The sequence below is a fragment of the Lathamus discolor genome, chromosome 3 (genome assembly GCF_037157495.1).
Source record: "Lathamus discolor isolate bLatDis1 chromosome 3, bLatDis1.hap1, whole genome shotgun sequence".
NCBI lineage: Eukaryota > Metazoa > Chordata > Aves > Psittaciformes > Psittacidae > Lathamus > Lathamus discolor.
The window spans coordinates 49,281,088-49,304,961 of record NC_088886.1 but is presented as its reverse complement, the minus strand read 5'-3'; the positions used below and the strand labels follow the sequence as shown (position 1 = coordinate 49,304,961).

Sequence of the window (23,874 nt, the reverse complement as noted above, 5' to 3'; positions counted from 1 at the left end):
ATTGGAAAGACTGTCAGAAGCTTAAGATGAGTTTAAGAAGAAAGAGGAACTTTGTGCTGGAGTGGAAAAAGTATTGTTACCGGTATCATATAAAATATAATCAGGATGTGCCGCCACTACGGAAATCACAGATTACAGAAAGGTGGATATCTTTAACATAGTGTGGTTTTTCTAAGACTCAGACCTATACAGATGAGAATTAATCGGAACCCTTCCCTTGGAACACTCTCGTTGTTATTCTAAACAGTAAATACTGCGTTTCCAGTATCCAATTTATCTAATGCTCAAAGACACTTTTCCTTTTGTATTTTTCTCCATGCCAGTTCTGCTCACATTGATTCTCTCCTGCCCCCCTGAAGGAAGTACTGGACAATTATCTTCTCTCCCAGCTTTAGTGGGAAAAGCCTTCTCTCAGAGATGAGCTGAAGGATTTTTGTTGGAGAGGCTGAAAGCAAGCGGTGGTTGGCCACTCAAAGGTAGTGAGGTGCGTTAGGGTTGATTATATATTAAGGCCAAGGTAAAAGCATCAGGGGACAAGTAACTAAGCCTAACCCCTGTATTTTTCTCTTCTCCCCTTTTCTCATGATTCATGTTTGGCTTCTGCTCTCTCTGCAGAGGATTAAGATGTAGAGATTTGAAAGGATGAATTTCAGCACTGCCCTTCAGGAGTCCAGTAACTGTACCTATAGAATTAGGACTTAAGTTTACAGTTTCAAGTAATTTCATGTTTTTAAACATCTAATTCGATTTTATTATGTATAAGCAGAAAAAAAGTAGGCTGTGTGCTTACAGCTGGCTAAACTAGTTTCGTAGAGAACACGCATAACCTTGTGTATTATGTACTTGATAAGACAGAGCTGTGCAAGAGCTATTATTAGCTCAGCTCCAGTGTAATAATTTAGTGAATCATCTGTTTTATTCTGTTACAATTTAATAACTGCATCTTCATTCATTTACCCAAAAGAGAAACAAAGCTCTTTAGCTAGCCCAAGACAAAAAGCTTTGCGCACCCTGCCCAGTTTCAAATTGAATTACAATAATATGGTTACCTAACGCATTACTTAACAAACTAAGCAGTTAAAAGTAAAGCAATGAAGCAAGAGTCAGGGATTTTTACATTCACCAGAGCACGCATGGTTTCTTTGTGATGCTGTGCAGGATGTGCTGGGACTGTGAAGGCTGTCCTTGTAGTTTATGCTGTGTTCCAAGTAATTTTTCAAATTAATTCTATCTAAAGACCCCCAAACCGCACTTTATTGCGCCGCTGCCCTCCTTGAACAGCTCGCAACCCAGTAAAGCTCCATGATTGGGTCTCTGTATGCAATGCAGGAACTGGACGTTGTCTTGCAGGGAGATCTGGGGGAAAAGGCTACAAAACACACAAAAGTACCTTGGGTGATGCAGTACCTCACCCTTCGGGTAGCTGTGGGGCTTTTATTTAATGTTCATTCGTAGCAATAATAGGGTACTAATTCTAACACGAGGGTAGAGCCCTCTTAACATGGCGGCTCGGGCTGGACGGCTGAGCTCGCCGCTCTCAAGATGGCGGCAGCGCATGGATGCGCATCCGGGACAGGACATAAAATGGCGCAAGGCCCCCCTCTCCTCGGAAGGGTGCCTTCCTGCCCGCCTGGTTGCGGAGGACGACTCCGCGGTTGCCGTACAGCCTCGCCGTAGTGTACCGCCCGGTGCTGAAGCGAGGGTGGTGTGGTGAGCGGTGCCGGAGGCATCATCAGGCAGTGCCCGGGCAGCCGCTGTCGCCATTGTTGTGCGCCTTTGAGGAACGAGGGCCCCTGACGGAGCGCGGCCGCAGCGCCATGGCGGGCGTGGGGCGGCGGCTGCGGGCCGAGCCCCGGTTCTGAGCAGGCGTTCCTCGCCGCCGCGGGCCGGGCGCCGGCCTCCCGCCGCCTTCCGGTGCTGCTGCCCGCCTCACCCTCCCCTCGGCCGGCCTTCGTGGGCCGCGGCCTGGCCGGCGCTCGCCCTCGCTGCCCCTTCCCGCCGCGGAGATGGCGTCGGGGCTGCGCGCCGCCGGTTTCCCCGCCTGGAAGCGGCACATCGCGGCGGAGCTGCGGCGGAGGGACCGGCTGCAGCGGCAGGCCTTCGAGGAGATCATCGGGCAGTGTAAGTGGGCTGCGGCTCCGCCGGCGGGGTCGAGGCCGAGAGGCTCTTGTTTTCCTCCCTTCTTTTCAGAAACCGGGGAAACCGCGTTGGTAAGGGGCCCGCAAGGCCTCGCCTGTGTCGTTTCCAGGTCACTGTCTGGGAGATGCTTGATAGAACTGAGTGAAGTTGGGGGCTCCTCTTTACTGAGGTAAAAAAGCAGTTCTTCCCTCGGTCCCCTCACAGGCTGAACCGGGTTTGTGCTGTGGGCAGTGACTTAATGTCTAAATTGTCTGCACCATTGCCGCTTAGATGTTTGTGCAATTGGGAACAATAGCACTATTGACCATGTTCATGGTCTTCTGTAAAATTTGGAGCTATTCAGGGCCAGCGCTTTCTATCCAGTGCTTACTTGCCCATCCTTTTCCTGCCTCAGCTATGACAGGACTGAATGGGAGTGGGGGTCACCGAAGAGCTGTTGGCTTAGATGCTGAGGGGCTGCATGTTATGGGAGGGGGGAGCAAACACGCCTTGACAGGACTGTGCAGTGTTGGATGTGACCAGATTTTTTTCCTTGTTATCACTGGAGGGGCTGTAAAGAGTTTTGTACTTTGAACTTCTGTATTAGCAGATAGCAATACACTTGGGCAGTCTCTTAAGACCAGTCCCACACAACTTCTGAATTAATGAGGAATTCTTGGAGTTGTAGCTGTCTGCTGCTTTAGCCTGCTGACATCAAAGAGGAGTGCATGCTGATGTGGCTTGCATAACATTAGCTTGTGTCAGAATAATTAAAGATACTAAATCTTAGTTGTTAGAAGAAGAATGTGGGAATCTGGTTTTGCTTTTTGGTTATTTGCTTACTTGTACTTTTTGCCCTTTCAGATAACAAGCTACTAGAGAAGTCAGACCTTCATGCGGTGCTGGCTGATAAGCTTCAGGCAGAAAAATATGACATGCAGAGCAGACATGAGATCAGGTATTTAAAATTCCTTTTCTGTCAGTCAGCTCTTTGTCATACACACGGTAACCTAAACCATTCTTGGATGCATTACACAAACAACTTCTAGGTTACTGTAGTAACTTGGAATAAAAAAAAACTGGGAAATCTGTTGATATAAAACAAAATATAACTAACTCTAAACACATGATAAAGTTACAATGCGTTTGCAGTATATGGTGCAGAAAGATCTGACCAAGTTTTGGTCACATTTTTGTCACAAACTTGAGGTGTGGATGTGGACCAGAATGAACTGCTTCTGATCTGCTTGTCTTGCAATGCTTATAATGTTTACCTGGTGTTAGTTCCCAATGATTGTGATGTGACTCTTTAAGTCGTTTGATCTTACAAGCAGTGCAGTGGAGGGAGAAACAGATACTTAGTTTCTTTCAATCTGTGTTATCACATAGAAGGGTAGAAAGGAAAAAAATAATGATTGTAAAGTGTCAGTCCCAAGTAGGCATCATATTCTAAAGAGAATCACAGAATGGTTTGTGTTGGAAGGGACCTTAAAGCTCATCCAGTTCCAACCCCTTGCCATGGGCAGGGACACCTTCCATTAGAGCAGATTGCTCCAAGCCGCATCCAACCTGGCTTGAACACTGCCAGGGATTGGGCAGCCACAGCTTCTCTGGGCAACCAGTGCCGGGGCCTCACCTGCATGCAGGAACCATCACTGGTTTATGGGAATCCGTTTCTTGTTGAGCACCTACTCTAAGAGATGAGGCTGGAGTAGATGAGGATGAGAAGGAATGCACAGAAACAGCATCTTCAAGGTAAATGCTAAGCTGAGCTTGGTTCGACATTTTTTGGAAACGGAATGAATTCCCAAATCCTAGTTAGCTGAGGAAAAATGCTTTTATTTACCTGAAGGCCAAAGAGGAGTATCTAGCTCTGACTGTAGGGGTGTGCATGGCCAGAGTTGTTGGATGTGTTGAATATTACCACAGGTCTCGGCTTCCTGTCTGTTTGGACACATTTTGTTGGAAATGCAGTGTCGTCTAGTACAGCGTTAGCTCAGTCAGATGTTGTTTGGTGTTGAGATGAGTGCAGAGTTACTGATATCACTGTGAACCTTTCAGCTTCTGAATGGATTATCTGTTTCCTATTGGATGATTATAACAGAATGATTGCAGAAACAGATGCTTGCAATTACCTCGTATTGTGTGTATGGTATAATAGTAACAAATTTAAAATTATTACTTTTAAAAATGGTAATTTAAAATATAACTGCTAACTTGCTCAGAGTCTGTGCGTGTGATATGTGTGCGTGTATGGTATTGTGATGTGTAGAAATTACAGCTTATGTCATGGTACTCCTACTTTGTAAAACACAATTAATACGCCAAAACCTTTACAAAGGAAGAGGCTGGAACATGGGACAGTGGAGGAGTGACTTGTAACACTTGGGACTATAAACCTAGGGGCCTGGAAATATACCCTTGGTTCCCTGGCTTTTGGTTCTGTGCTCTGTATAATGCTCTCTCCAGATATCCGTCATCTTTGTAGTCCACCAGCTCAATTGAAACAAACTCAAGGTGCTAAAATATTTGTAGTTCTTTCAGAATTTGAAGAGGGTACTTCTAAGACTTGGTTGTTTTAATGCAAATTAAAACAAAGGTTTGTTATCTTTCATTTGAGTTTGACTTCAGAAATGTACAAAAGGTGAATTGAGTTCTCAGTAAATTTAATTTCCAGTACTATATAATGGCATTCTGGTTGGTGAGAAGTGTGCTGAAGGGGAGCTAGCTGTGGTTTAGTTCTTCAGGAATGACCTGTGTCTCTGATGTAGTATGGAAAATCTAGGGGAGGTAGCATCCGGAGATAAACTATCAAAGGCACAGAACCAATTGGGTTCTAGTTTGTGACATGTCATTTTCCTCTCTCTCAAACTCCAGTCCAGGACATGATGGCACATGGAATGATGCTCAGTTGCAGGAACTGGCACAGCTGAAGATAAAGCATCAAGAGGAGCTGACAGAGCTGCATAAGAAACGTGGAGAGGTTAGAAAGCCTTCTGTTCTGTATGGTGCATACTTGGCCTATTGTGAATATGACCTTAATTTTACCAAGATTTAAAAAAAATTCAAAAAAATGAGAAAACGCAGCCTCTTTAAGCTTTTTAAGCTTTTATTTGATAATAAAAAATAAACCAGAGGTGGTTGGTCTTTAAAATTGACAGCTGGGAGATGAGAGCTTGCATTGTCAGTATAGCATGAGTGTGAAAAAGTGCTTAATATTGTGTTTTCATGAATAGGTTTTTAACTGTATTTATTAGAGGAGGAAGAAACTCTTTAGAGCTGTGCACGACCACTAGTTCTACGTTGTCAAGACTAAGTGAGAGAATAGGTGGTGGTGTGAGGTTTCATTTGTTTCCCTTTGCAGCACCACTGCTACAAAAGAGTGCACAAAATAAACAGGCACAAAGAAAGATTGATGGTTCTACGGTGTTGAACTGAAAAGGGAGTACTGGTTCTGCTGTGTAGATGCAGTAAGGAGCCCAGGAGTCCTGTTAGCTATGAGATTCGGGCCCGGAAGAGAAGAAAAGCTGCTCCCTCTTGTTTGTTTGTTTTCCTTTTCCCTTTCATTTTGATAGGAAGATGTGGAAGCTTCAGCAGCAGAATTCAGTTTTTCAAAATCCCAGCAGTAGATTGAATGTGCCAGGAGCTAGTACCTGAATGGTGCTGCAGACTTTTAAAGAGAGACCTGGAAAATGTTATCATGCTCCTTTTCTCACAGAGGAGACAGCTTTCTGCAGGAGGTGTGCACTGACTAATCAAAGCACTGAAAATTCCTTCTTTTTCCTCCAGCCTGGTATCCTAAGCCACCTACCCAGGCAGGCACCTCTCTCAAAACTCAGTCTTTCTTTTCCCTGGGCAGCTGAGGCTCTGCACACCGTGAGGCTTGCTGCTGCTCCCTGTCTGGTTGTCACTAATGACTAACCTGTCATTAGTGCTGACCTCTGCGCCCCTATTTCCTGTGCACTGCAGAGACTCCACCACCAACTTTCTTTGTGTGGAAGACCTGTATTTACAACATGTGAACATGTCTGTCCTGGCCGTATCAGGAATATTTGTTGCTTAGTTGTTAGTACTCATTTGTTGGTTTACCTACTTGGCAGGTTTTAGGTTCTGTGTTGATTTTTTCCACTAATTCAAAAAATGTCTTCCTAATACATATTCTGTTTGATGTGACTTTATTAAAGAAACTTCTGAGGGAAGGGGTGAGATATCAAAGGACAGTAATCTTTTGACAACTCGTTTTTGGAAATGGATTCTACGATTTAATGACCTGTGTGATAGGTGAAGTCCACAGATATGTATAGGAACCTGTGAAAGAAGAGCCAAAAGATGTGTTCCATGGTTGTTATATTAGATTGCTCTGTACTCCTGCTGGTTGCTGGTCAGTGTGTATTATCTAGTTGGCACCCCTGCATTTTGTAACATAATTTTCTCCTTTCCCTAGTTGGCCCAGTCTGTAATTGATCTGAATAACCAAATGCAGCAGAAGGACAAAGAGATGCAGATGAATGAAGCAAAGTGAGTAGGAACTGTTTCTTCATCAGTGTGGTTAGTATGAAACTCAGACTTCTGGCTGTTTATTACTGTTATAATATTCTCTTAGGGTCTTAGTCATGGGCTAAAAATCCCTTTGTTAGGCATTGTGCAAAGAGCACAAAGATGATGGCATATGTCCCAAAGGAGAGCCTCATGGTTTTATATGTTTTGTTGTTCCAGGATTGCAGAGTATTTGCAAAAGATCTCTGAACTGGAAACAGAGTGCCAGGAATTGCGTAGCAAACTGCAAGATCTTGAGCGAGCTAATCAGACACTGAAAGATGAATATGATGCTCTCCAAATCACCTTCAATGCCTTGGAGGAGAAACTGAGGAAAACTACGGAAGACAACCAGGAGTTGGTCTCACGTTGGATGGCAGAGAAAGCACAAGAAGCCAATCGTTTGAATGCAGAAAATGAAAAGGATTCAAGGTGAGATTGATGACCTCTGTTTGATAAACAACTTCACAATATATGTTTGACTAACAGTGAGTGCATAGGATAAAACCAGATTTAGTTTTGATTTGAGGTCTCTGTATTCTTGCAGAACACGAGAATCCGCAGCTTTGTGTTCATCCTTCTGGCCAACACAGGTGGATGCTTTGCGAAAACATTCCTGTCTTCTAAATGAATAAAACGTGTTCTTTTGTTTCTTGAGAAACACCTGACCGTGGCCTTTAGATCATAAATCAGATAGAAGCTGTTGGGTTTTTTTTCTGGTATTCAATTTGGACATCTCTTGTTCGTATTACATCTTGATACTATTTGAAGTTTTATCTTTTTTTGACTTAACTAACTTCAGTGTTTTTTGTATTCTGCTGAAAGGAGCAGCTCCCACGAGACTACCCTGTGTATAACTGTGTGTAACTTGCAAAAAGAAGTTTGCACATCCTTTTTTTCCCCTCTGCAAAATAATATTTTTTTTCTTCTGAATTGCTTCAGCTTGCCAGCCAAGGGTGCTTGTAGACCAAGAGCTGTAATTCAAGTCTCGTAGCACTTGGCAGCTTTATATTTCCTAACAGTCATTGTATTACGAATATAATTACTATTTTTGCAAGTTCTTGCACTCCAAGCCAATCCTCATTCTTGTGGGTCATAAAGGGCCATAGGTACATTTTGCCTTGTTCCTTCACTTGACTGACCTTGTCCTGTGCTATTCATAGTAAGAAAACTGCCTCTCCTTCTCTCAGTATCTTGAAAAGCAGGATAAAATTAAGGTAGTGGTCTGATTTCCCCATCAAAACTGTGCAGGGTAACCTTTGAAATTGGATTAAGGAGTTTTGGTGTGGTTTTGGTTTAGGTTTTCTAATAACCTTGTTTTCCTCTTTCTTAGGAGACGACAAGCCAGGCTGCAGAAGGAACTAGCAGAAGCTGCCAAAGAGCCCCTGCCTGTTGAACCGTAAGCAGTCTTGATTTGTAGAGTCTCCTTCATCACTTCATGCTTCAGTTTTATGCAGATGTATGATAGATGGTATTTTTGCTATTTTTAAATTTGGTGACATAGAGGAGTGTTTAAACTTCAGTGTAAAGTCACAAACGTACAGTAACTCTCCCTACTTGAACTTCCAGAAGAAGGAGCTCTGTTACTACTAAACACAAGTGCTTGAACTGAAAGTCAGAAGAGTTGTTCGTATGGTGAATATATATTAATATTTCACCATTAAAACATTTATTATGCAGTGTTCTCAGTCTTCAGAATAGGTCTTCATTTTTGTACTCTACAGGTGCCTACATTTTCAAGTGTTAGGCTACAAATACATTCAAGGATTACCTATAGGAACAGGTACTGAATGAGTTAAGGTGGGTGAAAATATACTTCCATACTGGGAGAGATTTTTTTCTTTAGGAAAAAAAGTAGATGTGGAGTGACTTTTCCTGGCAAGCCAGAGCTAAATCTCTCTTGTTCTTTTCACTGCTGTGTTTACTCCTGGGTGGTTTTTAATCAGGTAACTGAAGTGGGCAGCTGGTAGTATAGGTGCTTTGCACCAGATTGATAAATTCATTGGCACTTGGTTTAGCCAAATACAGAAAAACTACACCTGCTGCGTTATTATTACATTAGATCACTGGGAGCTCTTCAGAGCACAGTGACAGAGCAGTGTGCAGGCTTTTCCTTGGTATCTGTTGTCTTTGTAAACACACATGGAATATCTTGGAACTTTAAGCTCTTAAATAAATAATGTCTCACTGAGAAGGAAAACACACATACAATGTCTGTGGCTGTTTTCCCTGTTAAGCTTCTTCCTCCCCATTACCCAAAGCGAGATCTTCCTGTCTCAGACCCAGAGACCCATTACCCAAAGCGAGATTGCTATCTCAAAGCCCAGAGGTAGCTGTAGCACAGCAGCTTGAATTTTTGCTTCCTGTTGCGGGGGGGGGTGGTGGTCTCGGTGTTTCATAAATAATTTCAAATAAGAAACTGAGAAGTTAAAAAGAAGCCTGTTAAAATCTGTAAAATCTATAAAATAATTGTTTCTGTAAATGACTCTAACTCTGCTTCACAGATGGTTTTGATTCTTCTTTGATTTTGTAATTTTAGAGGGTTTGCGGTGTTTATATGTGCTGCTTACTGCAGGGGGAGATTGCAGCGTTTCAAGGAGTGTGCCCTGGTGTTTATATTCACTTCAAAAATAGGTTAACATGAAAAGTTCATGGAAAGCATGAGCAATTTTTTAAAATCTGAAGTTTGCGCTACTACGAGAAATATCAACAGAACTTGGCAGTGTTTTATTGAAATATCAGCCTGATATTTTCGATCAGAGTATGTATTTTCCATAGCCTTTTCATACATACTGTCCTCCAGCATCTTAGGACTTTAAGTGCACCTGTATTCTGAAATGAGAGATTAAAAATGGTCCCGTCCTTTCCAATTCTTTTGCAGTGGGGTGTTATCTGATGTCAGGAATTGGTTTATTCCTCTTTAAAGGCTGAATTTAAATTTCCTGTTCAGTCAAATGGCATCAAGTTGATAAAGTGTGTTTAAAAATAGTTTGTCCTGCAAAATCAACAGTGGAAGAAAAATCATCATTGAAAGAAAAAAATACTAGACTGTTAGAGCCTATGATGGTTAATGGGGAAAAACCTTTTAGCATCAGATGAGTACTCGAGCTGGATTCAGTAATGTTATATGTATTGGAACCTCACACTTCTGTTCCGTTGTTCACCAGCACTTCAGTGAAGTGAACCAAACATCTCTTGTACTTAGTGAAGCAGCACCTGAAGTAAAACCATGTAGAAAATATCAGAATGTCTTTGCATGGATGAGCAAGGAATATTCAAACTCTTGGGTTTTTTTATATGTTCTTGTTTTGGAATAGCAAAAAAAGGTGCTGTGAAAATAGGATATCACCCATATCTGGGGTTGCAGTAACTCATGTTTTTGCTGTTCTCTAATTATTCCAGCAAATACTTACTCCATAGGAAAGTCTTGCTCAGATGTGATAGGTCATTATAATGCCATCTGTAGTGCTGCAAGCTGAAATATAATGTCTGGAATGGATGCCTGTCAACATAGCCCGTAACCATCCAACCCTGTTGTCAGTAAAGAGTGTAATTAGCAGCTGCAAACAAAAAATAAACAAAACCTAAAATTTATATAGGTGCATATACTTGTTTGCAGATACTGCATGTTAAATGTAGTATCTCTGGCAGTGACAGCCAGGTCAGCATTTGCATTGTCTGGATATACCTACATGTTACTACAGCTCAATACACCTAGATGTGGATTGGGCGCAGACAATTGTAGACCCTGGAACCTGTCATTCATTCAGTTCATATGCATCAGCAGGTGTTTTCCATAGGAAGCTCTGACTGATTGAAAATGAGGTGTTTTCTCTCCCTTCAGCAGGGATGATGATATTGAAGTGCTTGCAGATGAAACCTCTGACACAGCTGAGGAGACATCTCCAGTGCGAACTGGCAGCCGAACAGCCAGGTTTGTAGACCAGAAGATTTCTGTACCATGTCATTGAGGAACAACAAGGGGTGTAAAAGAGCTGGAACTATGCTACTTAAGGTTCTTACTTGCTTTTAGCTGGAACAGAGTTTAGTACTTTCCCCATAGTATGAAACTCCTGTGCTGCGTTCTGTGTTACCATGCTATAGATACGCTATTTTTCCTTTGCTTTTTTAACTAAATTACACAAGTGCTTGAAAAATCTGTGTTTCATCGTAGAACTAAAGGTTTAAAAACAAAACAGGCAATAACATGGGTATTACAGTGCCTGTTGTATTATGCCTCTGTGAGTAATCAAATTATCAATGTGACTTTGCGAACAGCCAGGTTTTTGGATTTAGCTAAAATGCTGCAAATAATCTTCAGCTAGTTTAAATGCATCTTTTTCTTCCTTTAAAATAGCAGTGAGTGGAAAGTAAGACGTAGCTACATGAGAGCACAGATTAATTTGGCTGAAACTTCAAACTTGTTATATCTGAAACCAGTAATTCACAAGGTGGAGGTTGAGGGGAAATTGAAGAAACTTCATGTCCTGAGTTGTAGTTGCTGGTGACTTTTGAACTGATACCTGCCTCTGGTGTTTTCTGTCTTTGGGCTGGGTCTGCAGGGGAGGGAGTCTTTCCAGAGACTTGTTGCTATGAAATGTGTTTGTGTTGATCTTTATGTGGAGAAGCTATTCACAAGGTTTAAACCTGTCCTCCCCTCCTTCAGTAAGCGACTCTCCCAGCCAGCTGGAGGCCTTCTGGACTCTATCACTAATATCTTTGGGTAGGTTAGAACACTTTCACCACTTTGTTTTGTATATTGGTTTAAATGTATGCCAAAATCTTGGTGATGCAGGGAATACAAACAATAATTTCAGCTTTCTTCTAGCTTCTGCCTTTCTTTTTCTTTTCTTTTTTGTTCTCCTCAACTTCCTGTCTCTTCCATCTTGCCGTGTGCTGACCTCTGACCTTTCCCTCCAGTCTGTCTGAGTCTCCCCTTTTGGGACATCAATCTTCTGATGCTGCCAGGTGAAAACATTATCCACTCTTAGTCCAGCATGTGATTGTATTCCATTGAAGTAAAGTGGAACGCAGCTGCATTATCCTGATTAGATTTCAGATATTGATAACAGTGGCTAGAAACTGTCTACAGTTAGAGAGGCAATGAGCCCCTCTTTGTGGAGAGAATACATGGCGTTTGCTCTTACTTTCCACTGCACTTTGCTCCTTTAATAGGGTTATTTTAAGTCACTGGGTTCTGTGTCTGGGCTCCACAGGGGAGCCACCCCATCTAAGTTAAGCTCTGCTTTACATGGATGGTCTTTGGTTAAAGCCAGAGCTTTTGAGTAGAGCATTTTGCTGCCTGGGAGGTAGTGCTGCAATGGTGTTCGGTTTCCCTAGGCATAATGATGGAGTTGCAGTCTCTCCAGCTGAACTCAGCTGCAGTTATTCCTATGCTTCTCTTTGCTATTAACAAAAACAAAAGGCTACTCCAAAATGAGGTCAGTAATCAGTTCAGGTAATTTTTCTGGCATACTATGGAATATCTAAAGCCACAAGTGGATGTAGTGTTATGACATGTAATCTTTGAAAGATTTGATAAAAGTTAAAACCTCCTTCCCCCATTTCTTAATCACTGTGCAGTGTAGTTAAGTGACAGGTACAGATCTGGATGAACTCAAGAGAGGCAGCATTCACTTCTCATTTTAAAATATTTCTACTTTGTTTCATCTCAGGAGACGTTCTTTGTCCTCATTCCCTGCTCCCCAGGACAACGTAGAGCCACATCCAGGTGCCAGTAAAGAAGTGAGAGTGCCCACTACTGCCATATGTGTCTTTGTAAGTATAGAAAGAATTCTTGCATGTACTAATCCTTTTACTGTCCTTGGAGGAAGTGGATTCTATACGTATGGGAACTATCTTCCAAAACATTCTAGTTATATTGCCAGACAAGAAAGGAATTTGTGATTTGGTAGCATGGTTTGTCTCATTTAATTCTTAGCACAAATGCTTCTCAGAGCCAATGAGCTTGATGTCTGTTATACTGAGGTCAATGATGACTTAGTAAAAGGTCTGAGGGCACAGGGGAATTACACTCTATTACCCTTTTGGCTCCCAGCAGTCCCTGTTCTGTCATGCTATAGTAGAGCTATGACTGAGGAAGGGATTGCTGACAATTTGGGATTAATTCAGTTCCAGTTCTCCACAGTGAAGGGAGTTGTGGCACTGAATGTTATCCGACAGAGCTGGTTAAGAGGAGCTCATGGTAGTGGGGTGTCTTCATTTTTTGTGTGTGATCTAAAGTTTTCAAGCTGAGACCTCTTTCATGTGTTGTTTTGGCCTCTGAAGGGCATTGCCTTCTGAATGAAAGATACTGGGGTAAATTGTCTTGTACTGTAGCTACTTGTTTGAACACTCCTCTTGAGCTTTCACAGGCACTGCAGTGGTGGATGTGGATATTTCATGCATATGAAATGACTTACTCTTTTTTTTTCATCCAGAGTAAGAGTGGCTCACAGCAGTAGGAGGCTTACATATTCTAAGCCTGCCCTGTTACCATCTTCTCCAGTAGAAGTCATGGTGTGGAGGGAGTACCAGTGTTACTTTAAGTGGGAATAGGGTCATAACTTAAGTGACAGCTTGGTCCTGGCTTGACTAGGGAACATCAGAGGAGGTGTTCATGGCAGCAGTATGTGTTGCAACCTCTCTCCTCTTCTGGCTGTGTACAGCAAGCAGAGTTGATGAACAGATATAACCCTGACTAATTTCATGAGGTTATGCTGTTTTCACTCTTGATCTTCTTTAATGTATCTGAACTTAAAAGAGCAGTGCAGCCTGTCTTCCTGATAGAGGAGGCAAAACACAGTAGAACCCCCCTAGTCTTGACAATGTGAGGAGTGCTGCCCATCTTGCAGCAGGACTAGGAGCAGCTGCAGATGTAAGCCTGTCAGGCTGTTGCACTATGGAGGCAGTATGTGGTTAGCACTGCGATACTTGAAGGAAAAGGTCCCTACTGTTCCTTGGGAATCCATATGATCCTTCTGGAGGTGATCTGTGTTACGTTTTAGCTCCTGTGTCTGGTGGTGGAAGTGAGGATACGTCTAGGTCCAGCAGAACATTCTAGGAATTAATGCAAGGACTGTGTGCCAGAGGTTTGGCAGATACAGGGAGCAGACCAGGCGCACTTCCTGAGAGGTGAGTAAAAGAACAGGCTTGGGAAGGCAGAGAAGGTAGGCACTTCAGCCGCTATTCTCAGGCATAGTTTCTGGGCAAGACATTTGACCAGTTTGTTCTGAATGGCTCTTCTGCACTTGCAGAAAGATCAGATTTGAAGTGTAATGACCCCTAAATATGAGCTGGCAGACCAAATTCAAGCAGCAAGTTCCAGAAAAATACAAGTTTCCAGAAAAATGGATTTTGAAAGAACAGTTACTGAAAATACTTAAAAAGGAATGCAGCAAATGAATTAAGGATGTGGTATTAATACAGTGTGGTAAGTAGTATAAAGCTGTGAAGTTAACAAGGGATAAAAAAGGAAGGAATCTTAAATTTTCATAGGTTTTAAAAGGTGGAAGAATCACTATTAAGAGACCAATTCAAGTTTCAAAACATTAAGGTGTGAGAAGGCAGGGGTGCAGGGATGTCACTGCACCTGCAGGTAGGAACCACAGCTCCACCCCAAGTTCTCATTGAGCGAAGGTACTGTCACAATTGTGCTGGTACTACTAAAACACCAATATAAAGTAGCGTTATCACCAATATAGTAAACAAATGCAGTTAATCTGTTACAGTTTTTTCTAGCAGACTTTCCTAAATCAAGCATGACTTGGTTGTTCTGTGGTTGCATGAGCTGATGATCATGTTCTATGGCTGGCTCTAGGTGGAGAAATGAAAAGTTAGTTTCCTTCTACAGCGTGTCATCTGTTACTGTTTTCTTTACTTCTTGTTTCATTCTTTTTTTCTTCTGGTGTAACTTAAAAGCCTTACCTTATAAAGCCTAAACTTATGAAGCACTGTAAAGCTTCTGGCCGTTTATCTCTGTTGAATCCTTGCTAGTGGTTTTTCTTTATGTGCTTTTGTTTTTACCTTTAGATAAGGATCAGCCCTTTTTGCTCTCTCTGCACACCATCAACCATAGCAGAGTTTCAGTCTGTGCCATTGTTTCCTATATACTGTTAAAAGATCAACAGCTGTGGTTCTGTATAACCTTTAAGTTCTATAGCTTTCTGACCTGTGGGCTTTGGATCTAACTTGATTTTGGGTGGCTGTTCTGTTCCTCCCACTCCTCAGGATGCACACGATGGAGAGGTGAATGCAGTGCAGTTCAGCCCTGGCTCCAGGTTACTAGCGACAGGAGGCATGGACCGAAGGGTTAAGCTTTGGGAAGTCTTTGGAGGTAAATCTTTTTTTTGCTTTGGGGTATGGTGGGATGCTAAACCAACTCATAGTTCACTTTGTCTGTCAGCTTCTGTTCTAATCTACTGCTTAAGTTTTGTTCATCTTTCTTTGTGCAGACAGGTGTGAGCCCAAAGGTTCCCTCTCTGGTAGTAATGCTGGGATTACAAGCATAGAATTTGATAGTGCTGTGAGTATCTGAGCAATATCCACTGTTTGTGATGGAGAATAAAATAATTCAATTATGTCGTGGTCTGCTATCAATTACCATTTTAACACTTTGAAAAGTTACTTAGGAATGAGTTAAAATACTTACAAGAGTAACTGCAAATAGTTTAAAATTGTACAAAAGATCTTTATTTCATATGCTACAGTCTGTAATTTTCTTATTTGCTTTACAATTCAGAAGATGATATGCAGCTCAGCCATTGGCTGTTATGGGCTATTATGATAAAATTACAATACAATATGCTAGGTTATGTCTAAAGTAAGAAATCAGTCTCCAACTTCCCACTAAAGCTGGTATAACAGCATAGAAGAAACAAATACACTGAGCCTTTATTTCTGTGAAGTTTGTTTCCATCAGTGCTCTGCTGAGGTCTAATGAGGAGAAAAAGGTCTGCTTATCCTAAATACTTGGATTTCCATGGCCTTTTCTCCCAGCAGTTTCTCAACAGTCACAGCACAGTAATGTTTGCTGGCACCTTGTGGTGTGTGTGGTTCATGTTAACCTGGAGTGTCAAAGCCATGACTGGGATCAGCATCCAACAGTCCTACTTGCAGTAGTTTGATGTCTTGGATTGTTCTAACTGGACATGTGATCTGTCTTTTCTGCTCAGACTTCTTCCACTGTGCATGGACAGTAGACCCAAGATGACATTTCTTCCATTCAGTGATTCCAAGTGCTGAATTTTATTGATACACACCCAAAAGGGTCCTTCCTTTAGACAGTGACCAGCTCATTTGAGGTTGCTGGCACCATTAATTTGCAGGAGATAATTCTTCTGATTTTGGCAAGTTGCTTGAACACATCTGAGGCAAGAGCTGCCTGAAGTGAGATGCTGGTGGTCTTTAAATGTTCAGAAAAGTCTTTTGAGATGGATAGCAATGCAAGCATGAATCTTGTGGTGACCATTCTCCATCATGACATGAGGAGCACTAAGCCTCAAGTCATGAGCAAGTCAATTTTTCTATCCTTGGACAGATTTAGTTGTTGGAATCTTATTTTTTAAATGTTAGAATTTTAATGAAAATCGCAAGAATTGGGTGAATTCCACTGAGGCATATCTAAGCAGTTGTTACAATAGCTTTCCATAGTGGTTTTGTCCTTTTTTTTCCCTTGGTAGTATAGCACTAATGTGGTTTTAATGATTTATTGGAAATGCTTTTAGGTTTAATTTACGTATTGACTTGCAGAAGTAGTTTTAAATTAATCTTGTGTCCACAGGGTTCTTACCTCTTAGCAGCTTCAAATGACTTTGCCAGCAGAATCTGGACAGTTGATGACAATCGGTTACGGGTGAGTCTCTTGAAGGCAAAGCAGTGCTCAGGCTGTTGCTGTATTGCATTTCCAGTTTTGCTAATGGGGACATGGTGATTTTGGAAGCTGCGCATTTGCAGACACTTTAAATAGTTCTTTAGTTAACGGGATCTTGTTTTCTTAAGGGTCTTCACAGCAAGGCATAAAAATACAGTATTGGTCTCTGCGCAGGCTTGCAGGAAACTCCAATTACTGCATATTTTCACAGTAGCCCCCACCCCCCCCCCCAGCTAGCCACATAAACCCAGTGTACTTTTGCAAACCTCTCTGTGGAAATGTAAATGCTTCTTACGGTCTGTTGAGAGCCATGTCAATATTTATCCTCAATCCAAGGAACGAACTGCTGAAGAAGGTTTGCAAAAGAGGGATTCTGTTGTCGTAAGTCAGGAGCAGCGTTCTTGGAGTCTTCTGTCTAGCTTTTAAGATCTTAAAGGTCTTTTCCAACCTAGTTGGTTCTATGATTCCGTGACTTGATTCTGAATGTCTTTTAAAAGATTCCTCCTCTGCTCCTGATTTCATTATATTCATGTTCTTCTCCAATATTTAGCTCTAGTTGAGAGAAGGATTTGCCTTTGATTGCCCAAAGGAAAAGCTTATTTTCAGCTTTCTAAGAGCGTTTTTATTTTCATTCCTACGTACACTTTTCCTAGACTTTTTGTTTAGGAAGATGCTACTTTGTTCTGAATCTTCTGACATTTCACATGTCAGTTCTAACCTACAGTTGCACTGTAAATCACTGGGTAATTCTCAGTCTGGAGATACTGGTCTCATTTAGTGAAAAGTGAAAGTGAAGAATACCATTTCTTTTGCAGTTTGTTTGGCTGCAAAACCTATTGTTGGATATGAAGTATAGTGAATAAAAGTTTAACAGGCTAGAGATTACTCACTGCAGGAAGTTACCTCTGCAAACATCCACCTGCCTTCACAGTATCTCCCTGTATTTTTTTGGTGTCCTGGTGATTGCCAGCTTTGGGCAAGCACATTCACTGTTGGCTGAGATTGCGTTCTTGTTTTCAAGTGCGTGTGGTATGGGTTTCTTATGGCGTGCACATGAACAGGGGACAGTGAAGCTGAAATCATGGTAAATTTTGCCAAAAACTCCCTATTTAAATTGAACTATCTGTATGTAATGACTGTGCAGCAGGAGAGAGATGTAGAGTGAAGGTTTAGATCCTACTTTCTGGAATTTGTGTCCTTAAGACAAAGTGGGTTTTATGGGATGATTGTTCATTCATAGTTTGTGAACTGTTTTTTTTTTTCAGGTTTGCTTCTTTTTCCCCAAACTTTGCTCCCATTCCTTTCTATTCTTAAGGGTTTTTCTTTTATATTTCCCAAGCCCAGATCACTGTGTAATTTGATATTCCTTTGAGTATCAGGGAAAAGAAATAAATCTAAGTACCTGCCACAGAGGCTTCTCTCTTGTTTTTCACAGTTAATATTTACAGAATCCCAGACTGGTTTGGGTTGGAAGGGACCTTAAAGCTCATCCAGTTCCAACCCCCTGCCAGAGGCAGGGGCACCTTCTGCTAGAGCAGGTTGCTCCAAGCCCTGTCCAGCCTAGGCTTGAACACTACCAGGGATGGGGCAGCCACAGCTTCTCTGGGCAACCTGGGCCAGTGCCTCATCATCTGTCTCACTTCAGTCATTCATTACCTGTTTTTGATTTTGGTATGTAAATATTCATCAATTTGAAGTGAATGTGGTTCATGTTCTTGTCAGCCCCAAAAACTGCTGCAGGGAGTTCTTCCAAAATCGCTGGTTGTCTCAGCTTTCAGGCTTGAAGATATTAACAGTTGAGACTGGATAACCTGTTGCATCCTTCACAGAAGCTCATTATAAAAACCTGAAGGCACAATTTCCATTTTCAGCTTGCTTTAGCCCCTTCTCATAGCTCCTGCAAGGCTGTGTTGCATTTGCCATCTGTTGAAACATAGGTGTATGGAATGCTGAGGAGGAGAACTTGCAGGTTCCCTGAGTAGATGAGGAACTGCAGCCAAAGGTGACCTGTGTCTCCCAGCTTCAGGTTGAACTCTGTATTATTGACATTCCTACTCAGTGTTAATCTCTGTGTTTAACTATAATAGGTTGTATTTTTTTTCTCCAAGCAATGCAGTACATATGCCAGTTATGATTTAAGATTGTCTTCGAGTTGTTAAATAGCAGAACTAGTAAGTTCTGTTGTTAAACAGTAGTTAAATAGTAAGCTACAGGGAAAGGGAGCAAGTGGAACTGTGCAATTTAACCATGTCAATCTCTCGTCCTCAGCACACCCTGACAGGTCACAGTGGCAAAGTTCTGTCAGCCAAGTTCTTGCTGGACAATGCACGCATTGTTTCAGGAAGTCATGACCGGACCCTCAAGCTCTGGGACCTCCGCAGCAAAGTTTGTAAGGAAACCTAACTTCTGTCTTTCATCCATGTTCTGTGTTTCGACTAAATGTAAATAGAAGTCTGACAGCTAGATTATTTCATCTGCTTGCTAGTCTAAAAATAAGCAAAAACTAGCAGCCATCCCATCATGTGTTGTTATTCAAGTAACTGGATACTTTCTGCCTGTTACCTGAAATAAGAAAGCATGTGTATGCAGGAAGCACTGTTAATGCTATTACATTAACAGCAGCTGTGTTCTGTGAATGCTCTTTGTTTACCGGTCTGGGGGGTGGGTATTTTAGTCTTCCACTAAAAATCTGGTGCCAGATCAGAATTTTTAACCCTAAGGTGGATGGAAATGTCTCTTGGAAGTGTACAAAAAAACTCACATGAAGGAAATGTGAGGATCCAGATTTTTCTTTGGGAAAAACACCTTATTTCCTTGGCTTGTCTCCTATTTACGGTTCTTAAACATGCTTGCCCTGAGAGAGAAGTGGAGATTCAAGGTTACCTTGATACCTGGACTGCAAACATAGGTCGAGGACACAGTTTCATGTTCTTCAATGGTAGCAAATTATAGCTGTCTAAATACCAAGTGGAAGTAAAGCAGTTCTCTTGGGAGCATTTAAAGGGATATTCGCCATAGCAAAGGAGATTGAGAAGGGCAGAGAGGTTGTTGAAGACTTAAGTCAGGATTATTCTAAGACAGAATTTGTCTGCCCTGTGGCACTCCTTGGACACTGCTTGTGTGACCACTGTGTGTGCATGTGGTATAATGATTTTTCGGTCTGTTTCCATTAGTCTGTACAGTCTAAACTTCAGTGTGTCACCATTAGCTTATCTTTTTTTAGGTATAAAAACAGTGTTTGCAGGATCTAGCTGCAATGACATCGTATGTACTGAGCAATGTGTAATGAGTGGACATTTCGATAAGAAAATCCGTTTCTGGGACATCAGGTAAAACTGGTGTAAGAGAGGTAACAGCATAGGAGTGGTTGTGGGGTTGCCACCTGAGTATAATCTGAACTGGGGAATTTCTCTTCCTGAACTTGGAAGCTAATGATGTGTTGTAAGAGTTGCAGAAGGCCATTGAAAGAGACTTTTGTTACTACTTTTACACTGCTTGGTGGTTTAGATTTGGGATACTTTTTTTTTAGGGGGGGTGGGGCAGGGAATGACTTTTCCAAAACGGCAGTCTGCTTTCTTGTAAATATTTTGCATTGGTCGGTATTTGTCATTCTAGACACTGTTTAGCTTTTCAGAGGGTGGGTAGTGATGAAAGTAGTATCTATTGTTAGATAGCTGGAAGTGTTATCCCACGAAGTGAGATCTAGCTTGGGCGAGAATAAACCAATAAACTTTTTCTCCTCTTCTTCCACACTGGGACAAGTCAAAGCTTTAATGTGTAGGTGGTTTAGACTCTGGATGCTGGTTTTACCCCTCCTTTTTTCTATCCTTTTTTCTTTCTTTCTGTCTTTAGGACTGAAACCATAGTAAAAGAACTGGAGCTGCTTGGAAGAATCACAGCTCTGGACCTGAACTCAGAGAGAACAGAGCTTTTGACCTGCTCCCGTGATGATCTACTAAAGATCATTGATTTGCGGGTTGGTGCTGTCAAACAGACATTCAGGTGAGCATGTTCTCCACAAGAACATTATGAATTTCAGTGCTTTTGGATTGCAGGTTGCTCTGGAGTGTTTGTACTGGAGTGTTTTTCAGTATCTTCGTGGAGAGAGCAGTCTCCTAGATGTTTTTTTATATGGGTAGCAAAGTTCTCTCAAGCCTAACAGCAAAGGTCTGCTCTGGTGGATCTCTTCATTTATCTCTTTAAAGAAGATAGCTTGGCTTAGAAGTCTTTGACCTAAAGGAAATAATTTCTTCAGATGCAGTTGAGGGTTGGTGTATGAGAAATGCAAATTGTGATAAAAGGGATAGCAGAGCTTATTCCAAACCTCTTGTAGTAATCCTTACGATACTCTTTAGTGAAAACCTGCAAGTCCATCTGCTTATAAATGAGTTTATAATTATTTGATTCTTCTAACTTTTCAGTGCCCAGGGATTCAAATGTGGCTCTGACTGGACAAGAGTGGTGTTCAGGTAAGGTCAGATATGTAAACAAGATACCTGATAAATCTTCCCCCAGCAAAAGTCAGTGATTTCTGATGCTTGACTGCATTGTCCCCATTTACAGCTACAATAGCTGGGGCAGAGTTTGTGATTTGGCCAGGGTTACCTTTTGGTCATGACAGAGTATATCTGTAGCTGATGATCCAATAGGTTGGAAGCTTTCTGATTTTAAAGGGCTTTCACCTCTTAGTGTTAGCAGCTGGTAATAATACATAACTCTTGGAAGACTTTAAAGCTGAGTTGCTTGCTTAGGAAGCTGCTGGTGAAGTGATTATGTGTGCTGATAAATTGCTGACTTGAAAATTGTTCTCTGCCTTCTGCACCTTCTGATCTTGTAGCCCTGACGGTAACTATGTGGCTGCTGGCTCAGCTGATGGGGCCCTTTACATCTGGAATGTGCTCACTGGGAAATTGGAGAGGACACTAACAAAGCATCACAGGTGAGGGGAAGCTGGCCATATGATCTAAAGCAGGTATCTGGCTTGTGAATCTTGCTGAGCTATGGAATAATTACAGTTGTACAGCTCTGCGACTTACATTGGCATGTCAGAATTCTTAATATGTAGATTCTTTATGGATTGCTGGCAGTATTCTATAGCTAGAATTAAGGTTGGGTTTGTTACTTTTCAACTTATTAAACTGAGATATGATTTTAATAAAGTACATTTGATATTCTGAGGAAACTGTAGCTCTCATAGGCTTATGAAAAGCCCAAGTCTCCTGAGAGCTGGGAAAGGGCCTTTTCTTTGATAGAGTACTGTAATACTTCATTCCAGTGTTAAGTGCTGTTGTGGAATTCAGTGTTTTTGTGAACTTATACCTGGTTTCCATTTCAGTTCTCCTATCAATGCAGTTGCATGGTCACCAGCGGGTGCCCATGTGGTCAGTGTGGACAAAGGAAACAAGGCTGTCCTGTGGTCTGAATTCTGACTGGATGGAGGGTGGAAGGCAGAGCATCTAACACCTCTGAGTATGGTGGTGCTGGTCCATGGCTGAACAGAATGGAGACCCGAGCCCAGATCCATCCGGAGTCGGGGTATTAACCAGCGCATGGGCTTCACTTTCCAGAGGAAAGTTCTAATGCAATGGAGAAGGAGCCTGAGTCAGAGACTTCTTTATGCCATAACTGCATTGTGGCACTCGGACTCAGCAAGAGATTAGTTCTGGATGGAGAATGCTACTTAGTCATGCCTTTACATGAAGTATCTATGCACCAAGTGGAGCTGAAGATACTAATGGGTTTCCTCACCAGTCAGCTGTGCCAAATACCCTGTCACACAAATGTATCCAAGCACCTCTGAGTTGGGAATATTGGAAAGAAGTTACTGTGTATGCTGACTTAATACATGTCCTGTCTCCTGTGTTCTGTTCTTGTGGCCTAGTTCAGGCATGGGGTGAGAAGATCCTGAAATGTGGACAGGTCCTAGGCAGCCTGAAGTGTTGGATCAGCTTTTAAAGAGTCTCCCATGGTTCTGGCAGCTCTACCTTTGAGTTGCCAGATCAGTTCAGATCTGTTCTGATTCTGACACAGGTTCTCCAACACTGTTGTGTGAACTCTTTGTATCGGTTTCGCCTGTTCTTAAGGCAGTGGTCCATTGTTCAGGACTTCTGCACCCTTTTGTTAAAATGCCCTTCAACAGCTTGGGTATCACAAAATAGGAGATTTTTAATCTTTTTATTCCACAAGCAGTTTGGTTACTGGGTGTGAGGAGAGAGAAGTTGAGCTTCTGTTGTGCTGCTGTGATAAGGAATGTAGTCATACTGTGATTTCAGTACCGGAATATCCATGTTTGGTCCCTTTTTCTGTTCATCCGTCCTGTCCTGGCGGCTGTCAGTGGAGCACAGGGGAGCAGTGGGGTTAAATCCCAAATCCGTTGTTTTGGTGCTGGCAGTTCCAGGCCACTTGCCCCCTTCTTGAGCACACGTGCAATATCCCCATTTGCGCTGGAGCCCTCTCTGTGCTACGGAGTGGAGTGTTGGCTCTGTCCCTGTTTAAGTATCCAAAACCGTGGTGTGGCTGGGTGTGAGCTACCTGGCATACCTTTATCCAGCCAAACCTTTCCACATCATCTGGGCCTCAAGACAAGCCACCAGCGTTTTATTGCCTTTTTATTTGCACTTTATTTTTTCTTTCCTGATAGTGTTTTACTAAGGAAGTGTGTTCATTGGAGGGACTGGATTAGGGGGCAGCTGCTATAACAGGCATCTCTCTAACCTAGCCTTTTGTTCAGACACTTTCTGCAGAGGGGAATTAGAGTATATGGGGCAAAGTTTTTATTTATTCAGCTTCCCATAAGAACTTGATTGTAAATAAACCTGTGTTCTGCTTTTAAACCCCGACAATGCCTGATTCATTTATTTCGGTCTGTGTGAGATCTTCTGAATGAGATCTTCATTCTTCTGAATGAAGATGGGATCCTGAAATGTTTTCCTGTGCTGTTTTCCTGATGAGTTGTGGATTGTGTTCAGCTGCATTGTGGGATTTGGCGTAGAGCAGGAAAGAGGATAATGTTCTTAGATTAAAGCTGGCCATCCTGCAGATAAACCTGTTCTCGCCCTGTCTTGGGAATGCTGCCTTGAGACTGAAGGAAGTTTTAACATAACTCTGTCCTTGAAAGGTTGATGTGTTCTTGGCTGTTTTGGATAAAATACTGGGTTGAGGAAATCGGTATCTGTGTTTCAGACACCACTGAAAATAGAAGGCTTTTTCTGCTGTGGCACTTTGGCTGCTACCTTGTGAAGTTTCTTAAGACAGGAATAGAAGTTGCACGTTTCTTTAGAAAGCACAAAACCCCTTGTTGAAGATAATGCTCTTGTTCCTATTTCAGAGTAACGAAGCAAAGCCTTCAG

General features: G+C 42.1%; 1 protein-coding gene and 1 non-coding gene across 7 annotated transcripts; both read left to right on the top strand.

Annotated features, from left to right (window-relative positions):
• The first annotated feature begins 1,615 nt into the window (after positions 1 to 1,615).
• Positions 1,616 to 23,367, top strand: ATG16L1 (autophagy related 16 like 1). 6 transcript variants are annotated; one of them, XM_065675077.1, is made up of 19 exons: positions 1,616 to 2,121; positions 2,983 to 3,076; positions 4,996 to 5,101; positions 6,563 to 6,636; positions 6,835 to 7,086; positions 7,988 to 8,053; positions 10,502 to 10,588; positions 11,321 to 11,377; positions 11,575 to 11,622; positions 12,330 to 12,432; positions 14,884 to 14,989; positions 15,108 to 15,178; positions 16,436 to 16,507; positions 18,794 to 18,914; positions 19,749 to 19,854; positions 20,378 to 20,527; positions 20,947 to 20,994; positions 21,363 to 21,464; positions 21,861 to 23,367. In XM_065675077.1, the coding sequence occupies exons 1-19, from the start codon at positions 2,007 to 2,009 to the stop codon at positions 21,952 to 21,954; spliced, it is 1,872 nt and encodes a 623-aa protein (XP_065531149.1). In that variant the 5' UTR covers positions 1,616 to 2,006; the 3' UTR covers positions 21,955 to 23,367. The 6 variants fall into 6 exon arrangements, with proteins under 6 accessions (XP_065531149.1, XP_065531145.1, XP_065531144.1 ...); XM_065675073.1 differs by lacking the exon at positions 11,575 to 11,622; XM_065675072.1 differs by lacking the exon at positions 11,575 to 11,622 and having other exon boundaries at positions 10,499 to 10,588.
• Positions 12,642 to 12,913, top strand: LOC136012419 (small Cajal body-specific RNA 6). The gene has a single exon (XR_010611718.1). It is a non-coding gene; the product is annotated as a small Cajal body-specific RNA 6 (non-coding RNA).
• Positions 23,368 to 23,874: the final 507 nt, after the last annotated feature.